This window comes from Zalophus californianus, chromosome 9 (assembly GCF_009762305.2).
Source record: "Zalophus californianus isolate mZalCal1 chromosome 9, mZalCal1.pri.v2, whole genome shotgun sequence".
In the NCBI taxonomy this organism is placed as follows: domain Eukaryota; kingdom Metazoa; phylum Chordata; class Mammalia; order Carnivora; family Otariidae; genus Zalophus; species Zalophus californianus.
In genome coordinates, this window is record NC_045603.1 from 88,091,485 (window position 1) to 88,113,252 (window position 21,768).

Sequence of the window (21,768 nt, forward strand, 5' to 3'; positions counted from 1 at the left end):
AGAGAGAGCCTTACAGAACATGAGACAGGTAATACATCCCAACAGCACTTTCTTCTTTCCTTGTAATTTGCTGGGGCTACCCATTGGCTGTATCCAATCACAGCAAAAGAAACTCTGTATGCTATCCATGTAGGTTAGCTTCCCTGGACAGGGAGCAGGGTGAAGGGAGAGAGTGGTTCTGGAGAGGCAAACAGAAGTTATCTGGTGAGATCATCTTCAAGTTTATGATATGTTTCTATATGATAAGTTTCTATATGATAAAGTAATTAAATGGATTGGCAGTGACTAAATTATGTTTTTTATAAAAAAGATATGAGGAGATTATACAGTCTGTTGCACTAAAGCATGGCTAATTACAGGTTTAAAAAATTATCTACTTCTTTTACTTTTTGAATAGGTAATGAATCTATGTTACAATGTCCGAAAGATGTAAACAGGACTATAGTGAAAATTAAGTCTCTCCTCCTTTCCCTGTGCCAGTCCCCCCACCCACCCATACAAAAGCATTGCCACTAGTTTCTTTTTTATCCTTACAAAGATTTTCCATGCATTTGCTATCAAGGGGAAGTAGATAAATACATATTTCTTATTTTTTATAAGAATAGTGACATATTACACACACAGACTACATGTTGCTTTTAACATGGAATAATACATCTTGAGACAGTTTTAAAATCAGTATATAGAGTTCTTTTTAAAGTATATAGAATTTTATTTTTATAGGTGTAACAAAGCCTTCACCAGTTCTCTGTTGATGAGTATTTGTTTCTGATTGTTTTCTACAACCAAAGCTATAGTGGATATTATCATACATACATCATTTTCACATGCCCTACTATATTTGTAATAAGTAGTTAAAAGCAAAATGATTTTGTTAAAAGGTAAGTGAATTTAAAAATGTAAAATATGTTGATAAAATCTCCATACAGGTCATAAGATTTAAACTTCCACCTGCACCTGGGAGTCTGTTTGCCCACACTTTCACCAGTGGAATGCCACCAAATTTTTTATTTTTATTGTTGCCAATCTGACAGGTTAAAGTGGTATATGTTTATATTTTAATTTCTATTATTATGACTCAGGTTGAACACCAATTCATGTGATTAAGGACCAATATATTTATTTTTATTAAATTACTTATCAGTATCTTTTAATCATTTTTCTGGATTTGTAGGGGTTCCATACTCATTAAAGAAATTAGCCCTTTGCTACTAAAAAAAACTTTATATACAAAACACTTGGTCTATTAGTTTTTTCCTATTTATAAAATAAATTCTCCTACCTTTGGTTTCTCTAGTATTTTTATGGTCTGTTTCTCTCTCTCTCTCTCTTTGTAAGTCTTTGATACATTTGGAATTTAATGTACTGTGTGAGTTATGTATTCAGTTTCCCCTCCCAAGTTGGTTAGCTAAGCACTATTTATTAAATAACCTATCTTTCCTCCACTGATTTGAAATTTTTAACATCTAAATTCTTGAAGATAATTGGGTGTATTCCTGGACTTTCTATTGTGTTTCATTAATCATTTTTGGTAGTCTCAGTTTTAATTATAGATAATGATTAGTTTTTGTCACAAATGTACTAAAATTATAGAAAAAGCATCCACTGTGCTGGAGTATATTCATGAACATATCAAGCTTAGAACATACTTTGAATGAATTAATTGGGTTTTTGCTGAAACAAATGGACTCACAGGAATATTTTTAATAAAAACAACAAATAAAAACATTCAGATTGTGTTGAATAAAGGATCAAATTAGTTCAAGCACACCGAAAGAAAATAATGAAAGAGAAAAAAGTCGTTGTTGGTATTGTCATATTTGTCCCTGTCCTCAGCAGCAGCAATAGCACCAACACCACTGACTGACTCTTGTATGCAGAACCTGGTCATCACTACCCCCGTTCTACACTGCGGAAACTGATGTTCAGAGAATTTAAGATTACACAGCCAGAAAACATCAGAGCCACAGCCCAAGCTCAGTAAAATACTGATGAGAGTATTTGTTACACGTATTGTGTTAAATGTGAGAATTCATAAGATGCAAGCCTACATGCAAGACTGAAACACACATGTGGTTGTCCCCCTTTATCTGCAGTCTCATCTTCCATGGCTTCTGTTACTTATGGACAGCCACAGTCCTGCAGCAGGTCGGTAGTAGCCCAACAGCACGTCACAATGCCAACATCATTCACCTCACTTCATCTCATCACATAGGCATTTTACCATCTCACATTATCACAAAAAGAAGGGTGAGTACAGTACAATAAGATATTTTGAGAGAGAGGCAGAGACCACATTCATGTAACTTTTATCATGGTATATTGTTAGAATTGTTCCATTTTATTATTACTGTTAATCTCTTATTGTACCTAATTTATAAATTAAACTTTATCACAAGTATGTATGTCTAGGAAAAAAACAGCATATATAGGGTTTGGTACTATCCGTGTTTCAGGCATCCACTGGAGATCTTGGAACAAACATACCCTCCTCAGATAAGAGGGAACTACTGTACCAATTGACTGATAAAGACAATGTGATATAAGACTTGGGCAGAGCTGGAAATTCTTGAGATTGAAGTTGTTCAAGTAAGACTTCATACTAGTGATGGAACTGGTGAAGATTATGACTCAGGAGGTGGTTCCAGGAAGGGGGATTGAAGGTCAAACCTAATGTTATAGAGAGAAGATGGCTCCTTTTGTTTGGAGAATAGTATAGATTTTATCAGAATGGGAGATTTTATATTCATTGATTCATTTACATATTCATTTTGTAAGAGAATAGTCTTTGATATTCTCTGATGGACAAGAAGAAAAGTTAATATTTGTTTTTTATCAAATGAAATACATTTGATGCCTATGAGAGTTATGAATAGGAGTCAGGCCGGAAGTGAATATTTGCATAGTTATGTAATGCTTCGTGAATTGAGAATGCTGAAGTGGCAACTTTGTAAATAAACAGCTCTTGGGTGGTGAGGAGAAGGTCATTACACTCTAAAATGTTTTCCACAAAATCTTTGCCAGCCCATACTAAGGAAATCCTAGCATCTTTCTTATGTCTAAATGATTAGAGATGGCATGTGTAATTATTAAACTTAAAGAGTAGGAAGAGATCAGGAATAGAATTTCTAGTTATATATTTTGATTTAGCAATCCATCTTCTTATTAGAATCATAACATCACTTTTGCCATGAAATAATTTTCTGTTCATTCTGCCTCTCTTTTGCCTTATTTTGTGTGTGTGTGTGTTTTGTGCATTTTATTTTATTTAAGATTTATTTATTTATTTGTCAGAGAGAGAGAGAGAACAAGCAGGAGGAGCTGCAGAGGCAGAGGGAGGAACAGGCTCCCTGCTGAGCAAGCAGTCCATTGCAGCACTCGATCCCAGGACCCTGGGATCATGACCTGAGCTGAAGGCAGACACTTAACCGACTGAGCCACCCAGGCATCCCGTTGGTCCACTGCATATTTTACAGTACTCCACACTCAGTATCATTAAATATTTCTGAGTGAGGGGTGCCTGGGTGGTTCAGTCGGTTAAGCATCCAAATCTTGGTGTTGGCTCAGGTGCTGATCTGAGGGTTGTGAGATCAATCCCCTCATCAGGCTTCATGTTCAGTCAGAGTCTGCTTGAGATTCTCTCTCCCTTTGCCCCTCCTGCTTGTGCTCTCTCTCTCTGAAATAAATAAATCAATAAATATTTTATAAATAAATATCTCTGAGTGAAATGAATACAGTTATTTTCATAGTTTCGGGGTTAATATTATCATTTGAAATAAAGTAACAGTGACCATTCATTTTGATACAGCTTTCATTTAAATATGTTATGCAAAAATATACATTAAATTCCAATTTAATGTCTTTAATAGAGTACAAATCTTAAATGCTGCTGATACTTGGTCAAATGTTTTTTCCCCTTAATGGAAACTAGTATTCAGTCCCACTACTGAATTAAAATGTTGTTTATTTAAAGTTTTGCATTTTATAGTTTCATTTGAATAATAAAATGCATAGCTAGAACTAAGAGATTAAAAGAAAACAAAGCTTAAAGAACAGTTTAATCAGGGGTTTAAGTAGAACAATCTGCATTGCTGCAGTCGGCACTTGTACTTCTGTCTTTAGCACACTGTTCTCCTGCTTTTATTGTGCTTTTATCATCTGCTTCACTGGTTTGTTCTTTGCTGTATCATTGGAAAATCTGGGACTTCTATTACTGTAAATAATTTTGAGTTTGTTGCATATAGAAAATAAGTAGGCCCAAGCACAGTATCTTTGCAAATGAGTAATTAAATGAATGAATAAGCCAACTAAGCATTTTGGGGAAATTATATCCTATATTTACCAACTCTTGACTGAAATAATTCAAAGAAATCATTGTAGGAGAATTTAAGGAAGTTAGGAGCTTAGGCAAGAGAACAGATTTTAAACAATTAATTTCCAAACAATTTGATAAGCAATATAAACAAGAAGTTTGGCAATCCAAAGGAAGGCTTAACTGACTCTAGCAAAGAATAGAGAAGATTTAGAGAAGATATTTAAACTGAGTATTGAGAGATGCTAAGAAGTTTTCCAGGAAAAAAGGGACGAAGAGTATCTTAGTATCTATATTATTTTTTTTTAATTTTATTATGTTATGTTAGTCACCATACAATATATCATTAGTTTTTGATGTGGTGATCCACGATCCATTGTTTTCGTATAACACCTAGTGCTCCAGGCAGTACGTGCCCTCCTTAATACCCATCACCAGGGTACCTTTAAATAGCAGGAAAATGTGAAAGTCAGGATATCACCAGGCACTAGCAGATATGTTGGTACGGTATGACCATGAGTGCATTGAACGAATAGTAAAAAATGAGGCTGAAAAAGCAAGTCAGGGACCAAATGTGAAGGGCTTATATGGTTTTCTATTTATGTATTTATTTATATACAATGTAGAAAAATAAAATTTAAATTAAATATGGAAAATGAAGCAAAGGGAAGGTACAGATGGGGAAGGTGAGCCCAGGAGACAGGTGAGTATTCAGAATTCATACTACAAGATTGTGTTAAAAGTCAGCTAAATTTTTGACTTCAAGTATGTAAGGAGCCAAAGGGAAGCAATGACATTTAATGAATGTTTACTATGTGCCAACCACTGTTTTAACACTATCAGTCTTCTGTGTTTTTAAACAACTTTGAGTCTAGAAAATATTTTTCAAAAATTATTTTGGCTTTAAAAATTAATATTCACTTTATTAACTTTTAAATTTAAAAAACACAATTTTTCTTAAACTTTTAAGTTTAATTTACATATCTTAGACCCTTTATAAACGTACCAAATTTTAACAATGGCTTTTAGGGAGGGAAAGTCTTTGATTACTGTCTTCCCAGTGAGAAACCTAATGCTCTTAAACATTGTGAACTTCATTTGTAAATTTAGTATATTCAATTTTCTTTTACTCAGTGGTCTGTTTTGATAGAGAAAAATTTTTTATTATATCTGGTACATAATACTGGAAATATTATAAATACCATATACTGTTTACTCAACTATTCCATATGACTTATATATGCAGTACCATTTCAACTTAAAATCACAAGCCAATTTGATTACTTGGTTAACCGGTTATTCTAAAGGCCAAATTCTCTAAAATATTTAAAAAAAAAACTAAGGTGGCATACATACAAATGTAATAATAATTACTACAGTTTAATTCTCTTAAATATTTCTATATCTAATCATAAATCTAAGAAATAAATGACACTTTCTCAAATGTACCAAAATCTTGATAATTGTTGAAACTTGGTGGCAGTATGTGTGTATAAGGGTGTATGTGGTCATGGTACTATCTTCTCTATTTTTATAGATGTTTGAACATATTTATAGTAAAACATGAAAATGCCTTGTCATTAAAAAAGCAAAAATGATATCCCAAACAATCTTGGAACTACCTTTCTAAGCAATTTTTGTGTTACTTTCTCTGCTTGATTAGGTTTCCTAGCCACCAGACTGGTTTCTGGGTGGGATGCTGACCAGTTGAGACCTATTTTGTAATTTCTAGGTCAATGGCTTCCAACTGAGGGAATCTTTCAACCCATGTTCCTTAGATTCACATTAGAAATCAGATAATTTTTCAGACTGACATTCTCCTACATCCCTTCATACCTGCCTCCTAACCCCATTCCTGCCCTCCCAGCTCCCTATCCTCCTGCATGCTGCTGTGTCACTCAAATAAGTTTTGTTTTTCTTTGGATCTTAAAATATTTAGAGGACTTTCCTTCTGGCTCTGTAACCACTAAACTTAAGAAAAATTCTGATTCACATACAAACTTGCCCTAATTACTTAAAGATTTTAGTTATAGGGTCACTTGTCACTCCCTCCAACATCACTTACATCACAATTTTTGGTGATTTCACTTTCCATGTAGATGAGTCTTTCAGTATCTTGTACTCTCAATTCCTTAATCTCTTTTCTTTGATGATTTTATCTTTAATATCAGTCAATCTCATGTTAAATACTTGACTTCATTATTATCAGTGTTTGCAAGCTCTCTTTAATTTCAATTTTAGACATCTCATCCTCCACCCACCACCTCCTATTTTTCTAGTTCTCTGCCTCTAGTAATCCCAATGCTTGCATCTTTTTGTCTACAAGGACCTCTATAATTCATCAATTCTTTTACTCTCTTCAATACAATTTATGCCCTCACTTCTGTCCTTACACAAATTAAGTTTCATGGTTTAATATTATAAGTTATAAATCATTATATTGTCCATCTTTTGCATATACCTTCAATTCTCTTGCCTCCCTAGTTTCACGATGTGCTATGGTAAACAACATTTCTGGTTAAATCCAGCACTCCATTTATTTCCTGGGCAAGGAGAAAGTCACGTATTTTTCTAGTTGGCCCTACTTTAAATTTTTAAGCAGTAATTTCAAATGAATCCACTTTCCTCAAACTCTCAACACCTTCCGCCCCATTCAAAAGATGATTTTGTTTCCTTCACTACAAAAGCAACTACCATTATGTCTACTCACATACCTATTCCCATCTATTTTTCATTTCTTCTTGTTACTATGTATGGACTCTGTTTGCCAATCGTCTTGTGCCATAAATCCTAATCCCTATCATTACTTAACACCTTTGCATGAGAAATTTCCCCACTTTCTTTTGTCTTATCAACATCACCCTATTTTTTTCCACCAGCATATAAAAAAGCTGTTGTTTCTCCCAACCTAAACAAAACAGAACAAAAAACAAAATAAAACAAAACAAAGCAAAACAACGCCTCTCATTATTCCATTTTCTTCTTCAACTACTTCAGCTACCACCCCATATCTCTCAGCATAACTCCAAGTTATTGTCTCTGATATTTCTCTTTCTAACTCTTGAGTGTATTCCTACTAGGCTTTCACTTCCATTCACTGGAACTGTTTTTTCAATGACCTCCAATGATCTTCATGGTGCTACTCAGATCTCAAAGTTACTTGACCTATTAGCAGCATCTGACACAGTTAATCATATCGCTTTTACTTTTATACTTTCTTTAGTCTTGTAGGATTCAATACTTACTTCATTCATCTTTTACATCTCTGACTCCTTGTTTTTAGTCTTATTTTGTTTCTGCCTTATCTCTGGCTTTTAAATGTTGGCTTGACCTCCAAATATTTGGACTTCTTTGCCTTTCTATCTGTTCTCATTCTTCCATGATATCACCTACTCTTATGCCTTTAAACCTCATCTTTGCACTGATATGATAATTCCTTCGTTTTTATCTGTAGTCCAGATAAAGATGTTCAGTAGTTATTTCAGATTTTAATAGGTCCAAACTGATCTCTTGATATCTTTTTCCCACCCTTAGAACATGCCTTCCTGAAAATCTATTCTTTCAGTTGTTCAGGCAACAATTTTAGTATCATTAGTTAATTGTTTCTCTCATGCCCCTCAGCCAATCCATCAGAAAATTCTGTTTACTTTACTTTTATAAATAAACCCAGAATTTAATGATTTTTCACTTCTTCTACTGCTGTACCCTGATCTGAGCCACTATAATCTTTTATCTGGATTATTGCATTAGCCTCCTAACTGATTTTCTTGTTCCTGCCACTGCTCTTCTTCAGTCGATCCTCAACACAACAGTCAGAGTGATTCTGTTAAAATATAAACCAAATTATGTCTGTTATCTTCCCAGAACCCTCTAATGACTTGCCATTTTACTTAAATTGAAGCTAATATCCTAATAATGGCATAGAAATTTTTATTTAACCTGTCCTCACCTTTCCCCTTTTCCCCACTGACTTCATTTCCTATTATTTTTCCCCCTTGCTCGGGTTAACCCAGCTACAATGGCCCCATTGTAGCCTCAGAAACCTACACTGGTTTTTCTCTAACACCCCGAACACACCGCAATGCCTTTGCATATGCTATTTCATCTTCCTCATATTCTCTTCCTTAGACACATAACCATCCATTCTCTTACTTCACTGAGATCTTTTTCCTAATGCCACCTTTTTAATAAGGACTTTCCTTGCTACTTTATCTTAAAATTGCATTCCCCAACCCTCACATTCCTTATATCTCCTAATTGTTTCATTTTTCTCCCTAGCTTTTATCAATATCTTGCAAGTATATATCTTATTTCTCTTAAAAGCTATATAAGGAAGGGTAGGGATTTTTGTCTATTTTATCCATTGCTCTATCCCTGTACCCCTGAATACCACAACATGATTTTTTTACTCAGTGGAAGGTACTTAATAATATTTGTTTAATGAATAAATTCTTCCTCTGAGATAGGACCACAACTTGCAGATATAAGCCTTAAACCTGGTTGGATTCTCTGTGTCACAAAGTTGTCCAACGCTATAGTCCCAAATCTTATTACCTTAATTCTCACAATGATCCTGTGAAAGTAAGTATTATTATTATGCTCATTTTAATGATTGACAAAAATTGGTCTTACAAAAGACACCTAATAAATAGTAGAACCAGGGTTTGCATCCAGGCATAGTGAAGTAGATCCTAAACTGTGAACTATTACCCTATGAGTTAAGAAAGCCAACATTTTCATACGTTAAAAACAAACTGGTTACTTTGTTACCACAAGTTCCAAACACACAGAAACACAAGTTTTTCTAACACTGATAATAAAATAAAATTTATTCTGTTTAATAATTTATATAGAATAAGACTAATGAATTTCATCTTTATCTTTTTAAATTTTGTATTTATTTTTATTTTTTAAAGATTTTTTTAAAAGGTTTTATTTATTTATTAGTCAGAGAGAAAGAGAGAGAGAGATTTATTTATTTATTAGTCAGAGAGAAAGAGAGAGAGAGAGAGAGCGGCAGGCAGAGGGAGAGGGAGAAGCAGGCTTCCCACTGAGCAAGGAGCCTGATGTGGGACTCGATCCCAGGACCTTGGGATCATGACCTGATCTGAAGGTATATGCTTAACTGATGAGCCACCCAGGCATCCCAACTTTTTAAAAAGATTTTATAATTCATTAGAGAGAGAGAAAGAGAACATGAGTTGGGGGGGAGGGGCAGAGGGAGAAGGAGAAGCAGACTCCCCACTGAGCATGGAGCCTGAAGCAGGGCTGATCCCAGGACCCTGAGATCATGACCTGAGCTGAAGGCAGATGCTTAACCAACTGAGCCACCCAGGTACCCCTTATCTTTATCTTATGAGCATTGCAGAATCATTGAATTGGGCAGATGAAATATTAAACAATACCAGGATTAATCAGGAAATCATAATGTCCTGAGCTAAGGGTTTAGTGGAGATGGAGAGGGGAGTATTGATTCCTGAGACATTTCATAAGTGACTTGGTAGATACAGAGGGAGATGGAGGAAATTAGCTCAGATATGTAAATGAATAGTTAGGAAAATCGTTAGGAAAGGAAGTCACAGTATGAGTGGCCCGATGAGCCTGAAGAAAGGCTGACATCAGGAGTCAAATTGCTATTGGCAGTGAACTCTAGGTTTAGTATGTATGGTAAGTCAAAATGTGAAAGGGCTAATACATTAGATTTCTGAGTTTAAAGCTTTGGATGAAGAGCCATCCCTAGTGATGAAAAGATTTAATACGTAGCCATGGAAAGTGGTTGTTGAAGTGTGAAGGAGCTAAAATTTATCAGTAAAATAGGATGTGAAGGGCTCTTGAGGCATTTTTTAGCTGAATCATCCATTTAGAAATGAAATTGTCCAGAATTGTGGCAAGATGTGGAATGGTGAGAAATACTAGAATTGTGTCCCAGAACTTTTCCCACTTATATGGTTTTCCCATTTACACTTAGATGAAATGTGCATGAATTAGATCACAGAATTATAGATTTATGCCCACTTATCTGATAACATACTTCAGTTGGGGAGTGTTAATTAAAATATTCTTAAACTATCTTCCAACAAATGAAGTGTCATCATTAATTAAAAAATAAAAAGAAGTCCAAAAAAATAAAATAAAATAAAAAAGAAAAATAAGAAGAAACATTTGTTAAAGCTAGGGCTGTACAAGGCATATTGCATAATTTTATGTCACTTCACTCTCAAAAAAATTTCAATTCTTCCAATTATTGATTTATTCAATGTATACGTACAGAGTAGCTATAGGTGTCAGGTCTCATGCTAAATACGTTTGGTAAGTATTTTATTCTTGTTTTACAGATGAGAAAATGGAGGCTCAGAAATTTTAAGTCAATTACCCAGACAAAAAGCTTGATGTGTCATAGCTGGTATCACTAGTTGCCTTAATATAAAATACCAAAACTGGTGGGTATAGTGTCATCCAGAGGTTGGAGCACCAACTGGTCATAACTTTAATATATATACTGAAACGACAAATGACTTCTTCAAGATAATCATTGCTAAGTATACTGGGTAGAGGAAAGAGAAAAGAGAAATGTGCAATCATCACTTGTCATTAACCAATTGTCAAATGAGAAGGAATTGCTAACTCTGACCATGGAAGTGAATCCTGTATAAATGGCAGGTTTATCATTATACCTCAAGAATAAATTATCTCACTGCAATCATATGGTCAGTAATAAGGTTCATTATAAATATTTTATACCAAAGGAGTAAACCATTCAGGATTTAAAAATATAGCTTAATAATGGAAAATCCAAGATAACCACCAATCACATTTTCTTCCCTAGTTCATGAGTTGTTTCAGTGAGTTCCTATCTTTCTCAGCTGGTCTACAATGCTTTTCTAGTGTGGTAAGTTTAGCAACACAAGATCCATTCTTTTCCTGTTATAAAGGGTTTGTTTATTTATTTAAGTTTTTAATTTTAGTTCTAGTATAGTTAACACACAGTGTTATATTAGTTTCAAGTGTATAGTATAGTGATTCAACAATTCTATATACATCATACTCAATGCTCATAATAAGTGTACTCAATACTCTTCGCCTATTTCACCCTTCCCCCCACCCACCTCCCTTTTGATATGCTTTATTTTAAATGAGTACACTGAACTGAAGTTATTTTTATTTTCAACAAGAACATTTTTTACTTGAAACATACTTCAAATACATGGTTCTAAAAGGGTTTTTTTAAGTTCTTTGCCTTTTAAGTTCCCATCTTCTTGCATGAGTATAATTTTTCATTTGTAGTTCATAACCTAATCCTATAAAATAACCAAAGGATCAATGAAAATTTTTACTCATATTTTCTTCTTCTGAACTGTGCTAACAGATGAGTGATGTGTGTGAGAAAGTATTTATCAATAGGTGATCTGTGAATGTTGCTAGATTCCTTCATCTGTTAAGTTTCTCTGGTACTAAATGATGCATATATTCCCAACTTTTTCTGACAATTAGAATGCTTCAAGATACTTTGCTCAACAAGTCTCTAAACTAGTTTATACAGTGACTTTTCTGCTCCCACTTCCACTCATTTCAAATTCTGTTATTAAACTTTCATTTTAAATTTGAATTAGAATAAAACAAAGAAAGAACAATGGTAGGAATGAGGAGTAAAATGTCAAGAATCCAAGATCTGAATTCTATATATAATTATTAATTTGTGATATGACCTTGGGAACTGGAATTTTGGGAATACTAAATGATTAAACATATATATCCTTTGGATGTACTAAATATATATTAACATGATCTCAATTTATTTTAACAATGATTCTATTAGGCATAATTACATTTCCTTTATAGATTATGAAAAAAATCAGGAGGTTAAGTAATTTTTCTAAGACCATACAGCTAATAGAGACCTGAGTTTGAATTTCTACTCAAGTATATTTTCCCCCAAATCCTGTTCTCTTACTATTACACTATTCTGCTTTTTATTGTTCTTTGTTATATCCTTCATTATATTTAAGTGGGTGGAAGGTCATAGTGGATAGGGCACAGGGTCAAATTTTGGCTGTTCTACTTAGTAGCATTGCATATTTAGCCTCTTTAAGTACTAATTTCATCATCTGAAAAATGGAGATAATGGAGTTGTTGAGAATATATGAAAAAGTGACTAACATAGTATCTGGGATTAACTACATTATTTCTACCTGTAAGGATAAAAAAGTATTGAGGACAGCTAGATGGTTAGAATTCTTTAGTGATACTCTATAAGTCACAGCCATACTAGAGTTGATAAACATTAGTATTCTGGTCTTCATAGCAGGGAAAGAATAGTAAGGTATTTTAAAGATTATCCAAGTCACTATCCAACCCCCAATTCAGTTCCTGAAGCTCCTCGATTCTGGTAGGGGTTCTCTGGACAATTGACACAACTGTTTTAATTGTGAAGGAATACATTGAATTTGGGTTTATAATCCGATCAAAGAGGATTTGAAAATCACTGAATGGAATGTTTAAAACTAATTTGTTGAGACAACAGAATTGAAAAATAGACTCTAACATCTGTGGTAACTGCCTAAAATAGCCAGGAAACTTAAAAAAAAATACCACATTGCTTAAACCATGTTTATTATCATTTGTTTATATTTTCTATCCTTTTTGCAATAAAGCTATAAATTGTGTATATAAGAGGCACTCAGTAAAAACTTAGGGAACAGATAAATGAAAGAACGGATGACTAACATAATACTCTCTTTTCTTAATAAACTTATGCACCTTCCTGCATCTGTTCACTGAAGTCCATTGGTCTACTTGTGCAGTTACCCCCACAACTTTCAGTTACTGCAGCTCTAGATTAAGTCTTGTGAGATTGTCAGAATCACCAATCAATTTATGTCAACAGTTTATTGAGCAGCAGCCTCTCTAAGAGTGAGAGTAAATTTTACTTGGAAGAAAATAATAAAAGTTCCACCCTTTTGGTAAATTAAGGACATTTATAACACTCTAGGAAACATAGGTACACAGTGCCCTAATTTAAAAAAGAAAGTGACATGTACATTAGGATTCCTCCCTTTAACGATTTCAGATCACTAAACCCAAGCAAGATAAAATTATGTGGCATATCTGTCAAGAGTGGTTAGTGTTTCAGGCAGATTGCCAACTCCAGAGAAGATGAGCATTATTTGTGCAAGCTGTTCACTTGTCATTGGTCAAAACTGAATCATACATGCCAAAACAAAAACAAGAATTCTAAGTTATTAAACATGACAAGTGTTTGATTGAAATATCCAAGTCTGGATTTTGCTGCAAAAAGCCACACATATGAAGTTCTTTAGACAAGGAACAGCAAAGTAACTGTCTTTCTCTTGTAACTATAGTAATACAAATGAAATAGAAAATTGAGTTAGAAGAAAAGCAAGAAAAACCTCCATTCAACCTTTTCAAAGAGTGATCTTTTGGTGAGTAAACATAGAAAGTAAAGTGGAGCCTAAAAATAAGAACTTACTCACTAGCTGATACAAAACAAAACAATAACAGAAAACTATCAATCCTCCTAGGAGCCAGTAAAAATCAGACACTGCTCAGTAATTCCTCAAAACCTCATATAGTCTTAACATAGAAAATTATATTTTAAGTAGCTGCTTACTAACTTAAGATTTCCCCATAAAACACTTCTTGTCAAATCACTAGGTACAGCCTTTTATTTATTTTTTAAAAAATATTTTATTTATTTATTTGAGAGAGAGAGAGGACAAGCAGGGGGGAAGGGGAGGGGCAGAGGGAGGAGAAGCAGACTCCCCACTGAGCAGGCAGCCCGACATTGGGCTCCATCCCAAGTCCCTGAGATCATGACCGGAGCTGAAGTCAGACGCTTAACTGACTGAGCCACCCAGGAACCCCTATAGCCTTTTATTTTTAATCAGGGTTTTAAGGAACAGCATAGTTAAGTCAATATAAATCGCCTCATACTGTAGACCCAATCATTGTTAACAACTGATAGATTTTAAGAACTTTTATTCCAGAGGATCATATTTATCTGTAAGTCATTTAACTAAACTTCCCCTGATTACAGGGAACTAGGGAATTCTATTTTTTAAAAAGAGCAAAAGTGATTATGAGAGTACCAATGGGAACTTATACACTTAATATAGTGACTTTAGTATAATATGGCTTGTTCAGTATAATATGGCGTGATTGCTGTTTTAAGTACAGTAGTCAAGATAAGTTAGCCTGTAGGCAGATAAATGTATGTGGTAGGATTATTTTATTTTAATTCATTCAACAGGTACTTATTGAATACCAATTATATGTGCTATGTGCAATATTCTATGTTAAGGATGGATGATTAAGATAGGGCCTCACAATCCAGAAAGGGAACATAGGGTTTTATCTAGACTAAATCTAGTCTCCCCTTCACAACTGAAGAAAGAATCAGATTTTGTTCAGATAGCAAAACCTTCAGGGAAGAAGACCAGTTTAGGGGTATATTCTGAATATTCTAAATCAATTAGGTAAGTTAGTTCACCTGATTGCCATCCGATCAGGTGATTGTCTCAGGACAATCTGTGAACCAATTCCGGCAAATGATAAAGGAAGTTAACTCTGCTATGAAGTTTAGAAGAAAATTTTTCTTGTTGAAGAAGGATCAGCCCCTTTTCTTTTGCTGCATAGTGTCATGTGTGAACATGATATCACCTGTGGCAGTCTCCTTGTAACCATGGCGTGAACTGGACTAAGGACAAGTAAACACACTGAGGATGACAGAGCAGAAAGATGCAAAGAAACTGGGTCTATGACAAAATCAGTGAGCTGCTGCAATAAAAAAAAAAAAAAAAACTCTGGAACCGCTCAACTGATGAACTTCTTGTTATGTGAGATTATTAATTTTTCATATCATTTAAGCCAGTTAAATCAGCATTTTTGTTATTTGCATGCAGCCCAAAATATCTTAAAGAAAAGGTAAATGGTGAAGTAAACAAAATATGTAATATGCTTAGAACTGTATCGGCAGTGTGTACAAGGGCTGACATCTTCAAAGAGGATAAAAATTTGAGCTGGGTCCTAAAGGACTCTGTGCAAACAACAGGGCAACTGCATTTCAAGCAGAGAGAAATACCATGTACAAAGCCACAAGGGCATGAAAGATCTCTGAAAATTTGAATAACTACTTAAAAATAGAAGACTATATTTGGATGTAGAAAGTCATTCAAAAGGGGGTGGGAAGCAGGCAGAGTTGAAATCATGAAAATCCACTGCAAGGTCATATTAAGGAAGAATAGATTTTTTTTCAACATCTAAAAATTCTAAACTCTATCAGCAAGAAAGAGGTGATTGGAATTTACGGAATTATGCTAGCCAGCTGTGGGTTACCTTGGAACTAGAACCTACTTTATGAGTTAGGGATCAAATCGTATTACATAAAGATTATACCAAGAACAGTGTGGAGGATGGATGGGCTGAAGGTAGGTAAGAATGGAAGTGAAAAAAAAAAAAAACCCAAAACAAAAACAAGAAACAATTAGAAAGCTGTTGTAATTGTCCATGTAGGTAATACTGAAGGCTTGAACTAAGGTCCTAGCCATGGATATAGAAAAGGGACAAATTTAAGACATATTTATGAGAAACAATAGTCAGGTCTTAAAGACTGATATGAGGAAGGTTGTCGATAAGAATAATGTCTCCCAGATTTTCTGTGTTGGATATCTTGGTAGTGGCTGTTAACCAGGATATTGCATATAAAAAAGGAGGTTTGGACATAGTGAGCACAAGGATTGAAAGACAAGGAGAGGGTAGGGATATTTAATTCAGTTTTGGACCTCTTGGGCCAAGATACCAGTTGTCCACCATAGCTAGGTAAATAAGTTAATAATGAGCCATCTAGGTAAAATGGTTTAAAAATATACCCATAGGTTAAATCTCTTGGAAATACTTACAGAATTGTTAGACAAAAGACATTTTCAAAGGATGTCTGCCAAAATGATGATTCTATTCAAGTAGTTAGGCAATAAATAGTCTTTTTTGTCTATTGAGATCAATCTTAGTTTTTGAAAAGAAAGCCAATTAATATATGTAACACGGAGTACTGGTTTTCCTTCCATGTCCTCTTTCTTGGCAACTTGATGGTCAAATTTCTTCAGTCATCTACATCGCTTTACCTCTGTGGCAGACACTGCTTTGGATTTACCAGATCAAACAGTATTTTGCTTCTGTGTATATATATATATATACACACACACACACACTGGTCTGCTTTCCTATTTTCCCTTGCATGTAGGTGGGGTCTTGTTACTGACTTTTGACCTATGGAATGTAGGCAAAAGAGGTATGTGCCCTTTCTAGACCTGGACCCTGAAAATACTTTTGACATGATGCTCTGGTCTTTTTCAAAATCTGGATCCAGGTACGAGGAATCTGGGTGAGAACTCCAAATTCGGGGGATGAATGAACCATAAGGTGGAAGCTTGGCAAGTAATATCAATGTGCTGATACATTCCCTTTCTGTTACCATTCCAGATCTTTCTCCTGCTCTTTATGCTTCTATATCCAATTGCTTACTGGGTATTTTTACGTAGAAGGAAACTAAAGATGGATTTTGCTTACATTTTATTATTGCCAAGTTCTGGCCTGGACTACAGGAATTTATTTTCTAACTCATTTAACTTGATAAAATGGGTTGACTTGAATTTCATTAGCATATTGCTGGCTTAATTAAATATGTTTTTGAGAAAACTGAGTCTTGGTTTTATACAACATAAAGTCTTGGTTTTATATAATAAGTAGTAGAAGATAAGTACAAACTGAGTCTACTAAATAAATAACTCAGGAATTGTTTTCTTTCACTCATGGTTTAATAGTAGAACTAAGAGAACAAATTTAGTGTTTTAGGTATGAATCAGGAACTACAAAAGAAAAACTCTGTGAAAAACCTACTATTCCCCTCAAAATTCCTTCAAGTATACAATTTTTGGGGGGCTTCCTGCACATATCTGTTAATTAATATTATAATTGACAGCAGTTGTGGATTATGCCGACACCTAATGGCAAAAACTTTGAGTATTAGATATAAAGATCTCAATTTGGGATATTGTTTTTTTTTTCAGTTTTACATTCAAGTTAAGGAAAAGCCACCACTTTAGTTTACTTGAATGAGTTCCTGATTACTGATAGAAAAACAAACATTTTGTGAATCCTTCAAGTTGTACTTTTCTTACAAGTAGATGGTGAATCGGAAAGAGACCTGAAGTGGGCATGAGATGCCATGAAAAAAAATTTTAATCTCAATTCTTTAGCTAGCTAGATGATTGTCATTGGATGAGTCACTTAATTTGTTGAAATCCCTTTCTGGGTGAGAAAAAAATGCTATAGCATTTGCAAGGTTCCATTTGACTCCCAAATCCTATAACTCTATGAGTATTTATTAGTCTATTTATTTTGGAGGCCAAATTCAAATATTATTAGAAGACAAAGATAATTACTAATATTAAGGTCATATTAAGGAAAAATAGATTTCTTTTTTGTTGACCATATATTTTGTTGGCTAAAGTAAAGCTGTAGTATGATTGAGAAACAATGATAATTAAGCAATATAATGCTGTTTTTCAAGGACTTACCCCAAATCCCCAGCATAAACTATGACAGAGGAAGACTGATACTATTATAGGAATACCAGATTACCATCTAAGCAAGCAGTGATCTAATTGCATGTGGCTGTTGTAATGAAAAATTGCTGGAGAGTGGATTAGAAAGTTCAGTTCCTACAGGCCAGATCTGATGCAAGTTCCAACATTTGAGGTCAGTATGTATGCACAAAATGTTTACTTTTTTTTTTTTAACAAAATAGAAGAATTTGAAGAGGGCATAATTTAAATTGGGGATAAATTTAAGGTGGAGCTTTGTTCCTGGCTTTTGCATTGATTTGAGGTAGAACTTTGTATAAGATTGTAAGATTCTATTTTCATGTATTTAATAAAAGAAATAACACAAATGATATAAGAAAATTAGTTTAAAATTGCATTCTGTTTTTAAAAGTCTTTTTATGAAAAGAACTATATACAACCCTTATCACATAAAATAGAAATAAAACAAACAAAAAACCCCCCCAGCTGTTCCTATATTGTGCCTTAACTAGAATACTATGCTAATGAATTTTACAGATTATTGCATAAAATGTAAACTTTCTTAAAAATATCCATGACTTTTTTTTCAGTTTGGTTGAGGTAGAGAATAGCTATTGTTAGCTTAGCAAATTGCTATTGCAGAGTCTTTATCCTGTGTACTTTTCTGAGAACAATAAGGTGAAAGATGATTATAAGAGATCAATATTAAATGACAGCAAGACATATCTTTCCTTTACAAAAGAGTGAAGCAATAATTTATTATTCATTACATTGTGAAGGTAAAAGGTGAGTTAGTAGTAATGTAATGATTCTAGAAGGTAAAGGAGAGGCTTTAAAACCTTCTATTGATTCTGTATCATGCATGCTCTATTACACTGTGATAACTTGAAATACAGCTCTTTACTCTTTCTTCAGGGAATATTTCAGATCTCAAAGTAGAGAAAGGATTGACCTCCTCTGTGTATTCATTTGTATGCCTTCATTGGTATGTAACTCTGGCAGAATTGGAGTGCATGTTTAGGCTTTTTTATTTATTTGATGGCCAGCCTTGCCTCTCTATTTTGTGGTTGTATTTGGGATGGATCACCATAAAGTGGACAGGATTTGTGGTCAGTTTTCCCCTTCATACAGCCAGTGGATCTTCCCTGCTGCCTGGCTGTTAGCTGTTGTTAGCTTGTGAGCTTGTTTAGGCAAAGGGCTATTCTGCTTTATCCTTAATAGTTCAACAGTGTCTAGTATCTCAAGGTTTGTCACATAAATGAACAAATGATCATCTAATTCATCATAAGCATTATGTTCTGAATATATCTATTTCCACATTAGAAAAAAAATTCTGGGAGGGAACAATGCTTAACCTAAAGTAGTGACTCACTGATAATAGAATTTTAGGCATCAGGTAAGCCATATTTAGGAGAAAGGATGAGAGGGAGGCCAGCTTCGGGTCTGGGCCACAGGGAGACCTGCACCACTGTCGTCTTCACACAGGTTAACTGGGAAGACAAAGCAGCTCTGGCTAAGCTGGTGGCAGCCATTAGGACCAATTACAATGACAGATATGATGAGATCCCCTGCCACTAGGGAAGCAACGTCCTGCATCCAAAGTCGATGGCTTGCGTCGCCAAACTGGAAAAGGCAAAAACTAAAGTGCCACCAAACTAGGCTGAGTGGACACTGTTGAATTTTCTGTACATAAAAGTAATAAAAAGTTCTCTTTCAAAAAAAAAAAAGAAAGAAAGGATGAGAGGGACAGGTGTGACTTCAATCACAAGATGCAAAATTTCCTCATTATGTTGCTTTATTTACAGTAGTCCTTGATTTGAGAAATTGCCCCAAAATTCTAGATAAGGAAAGTTTAGGACAGAGCGTTCAGAAAATGAATGGGAAGATTTTGCATCATCTCAATTTTATGAGTGGTATCTTAAAGCTCATAGGATTTGGTCCTTTAATGCCATTGCCACCTTGGAAAGGCCTTGTGGTGTCCGAAATACCATTGCCTTAAGTCATTCAGGACCAGCAGACACTACCGCAACAAATTGTTCTTTGGGGCCCTAATTCCTGATTTAGGTTAGTCCCTGACTTCTCATATTCTCTCTCCAATCCAGTTTTGATTTCACCAGTGATATCAATTGCCTAATACCTGATTGGGTCAATCTCCTGAAATTGCTTTAGCCTTGCCATCTCTGGTTTGGCATCAAGTTTGACAGTTCAAGCAGCCCTCTTCTGCCCCCTTCTGTCACAAGTCTGCATGTGCACAGCTGGGCCCTGGTAATTTAGTCCTAGTTTTACTGTGAGAGCAAAAGACCACAAAATGTATCCACTTAAGTTCCCTTAGCAAGGTAGTAGCTGATTGAAAAACTGGGGAGAATAAGACTTCATTCAAAGCTTGGTGAAAGAGTCCATTCAGTGAAGGGCCCAGGGCTAGTCATGTGTGTGATGCTTCCCTATACTGACATGGAAGAGGAAAATGTTCTGCTTTTTATATTAGACATTTGAGAAGAAAATGAACATCAAAATAAACATTGGTGGCTAACAATTCCTTGTATCTCTACTTTGCTATGAAATGCTTGAGTTATTTTCGTGGGAAGAGTGATGTCAACATGAGTTACATTTCTTTAAGCAGAAAAACATACTAAAAAATGAGATTCTCTTTTTCCCTATTAATTAAAGTTCTTCCCTAGCAATTAAAGCTAGTAGATGTTGTCTGCCATACATATGTGAGTGCATGCACTCGCTCCCTCTCTCTTAAAAAAAATAATAAAGCTATAGGAAAGATATCATCCAAATTTAAAATTCTGATTAGATTTAAACAGCAGCCACTGTACAAAAGGAAGATTTTGAAGATGATGACAGTTAAATTATACTCATCAATAAAAATAACCTTGACAAAGACTTGATTTTGGCTGAACTTTAATTGGAGGTTTATATCAATTACAAGGTAAGAAATCTTCTACTTCTTCTAATGCTGTCCCACAGAGAGAAGTTGACAACAAAAAAAGACATCCTATCCTATTTTAGTTAATCTTACCAGTAAAGACGATGGGCTATCTGGATGCTTTGCAATGAACGGTGCAATAGGAATTGTACCAGAGGACTTTCAAGGTTCCATTCAAACTTGACAGCCTGAAGTAAGAGATATAATTAATTTACTCTTCTTAGTAACAAAATTCTAGCAAAATACAAAGGGACTTAAGAGGCTTATGAAAAGACAAAGGAAAACAGCATAAACATTTTAACAAAATGTTAAAATTATATTTGATATTTGAATATATTTGATATATTATTATAAGATAACCTTATTAGCTGGTGTATAATAACATAGCACACACATCACAATTTGGATTTGTGTAGTCTCTTTCTTATTTATGCTTTAGTATCACAGGATAATAAATAAGGGCAGATGGTTGGTGGAGTTCAACCATGCCTAGGAGGAGAATCCTGGCACATACAAAAATACATAGTATGATTAGTGTCCTAGATATAAAAATGGCATTATTAAATAGTAGATACTTCTTTTCTTTGTGGAATGAAATTAATGCACATTCAAAGCCTTAACTGAAATCACCAACTGATACATCACTATTACCCTGCAGAATCTGAAACTTTACTTAGAGGTTTCAGAGCTGATTGGTGCCAGCCTAGCTCACCCCTCCCCAAATCCTTTCCCTCATTGTCTCTGAACAGCTCTTTAGGATTTTCTAGGATACCTAACCTGGTGGAACATACAGACAGTAATGGCAGCTCCTGATATCCTCATGGACCTAATTCAGATTAGGTACTCTGCAGGGGCTTCACTGTCCACAGGAAGTACCTGGGCCCCATCATCATCCCAGAAATATAAATATATATGAAAATGAAAAC

The 21,768-nt window shown here is 34.6% G+C and overlaps 1 protein-coding gene across 1 annotated transcript in view; it reads right to left on the reverse strand.

Annotated features, from left to right (window-relative positions):
- The window catches only part of PIK3C2G (phosphatidylinositol-4-phosphate 3-kinase catalytic subunit type 2 gamma), a 382,139-nt gene that overhangs the window by 185,773 nt on the left and 174,598 nt on the right, over positions 1–21,768 (reverse strand). Inside the window, exon 18 of the mRNA XM_027593856.1 lies at positions 20,936–21,030. Within this exon, the coding sequence (XP_027449657.1) occupies positions 20,936–21,030 (95 nt within the window). The remainder of the gene's footprint in view (positions 1–20,935; positions 21,031–21,768) is intronic.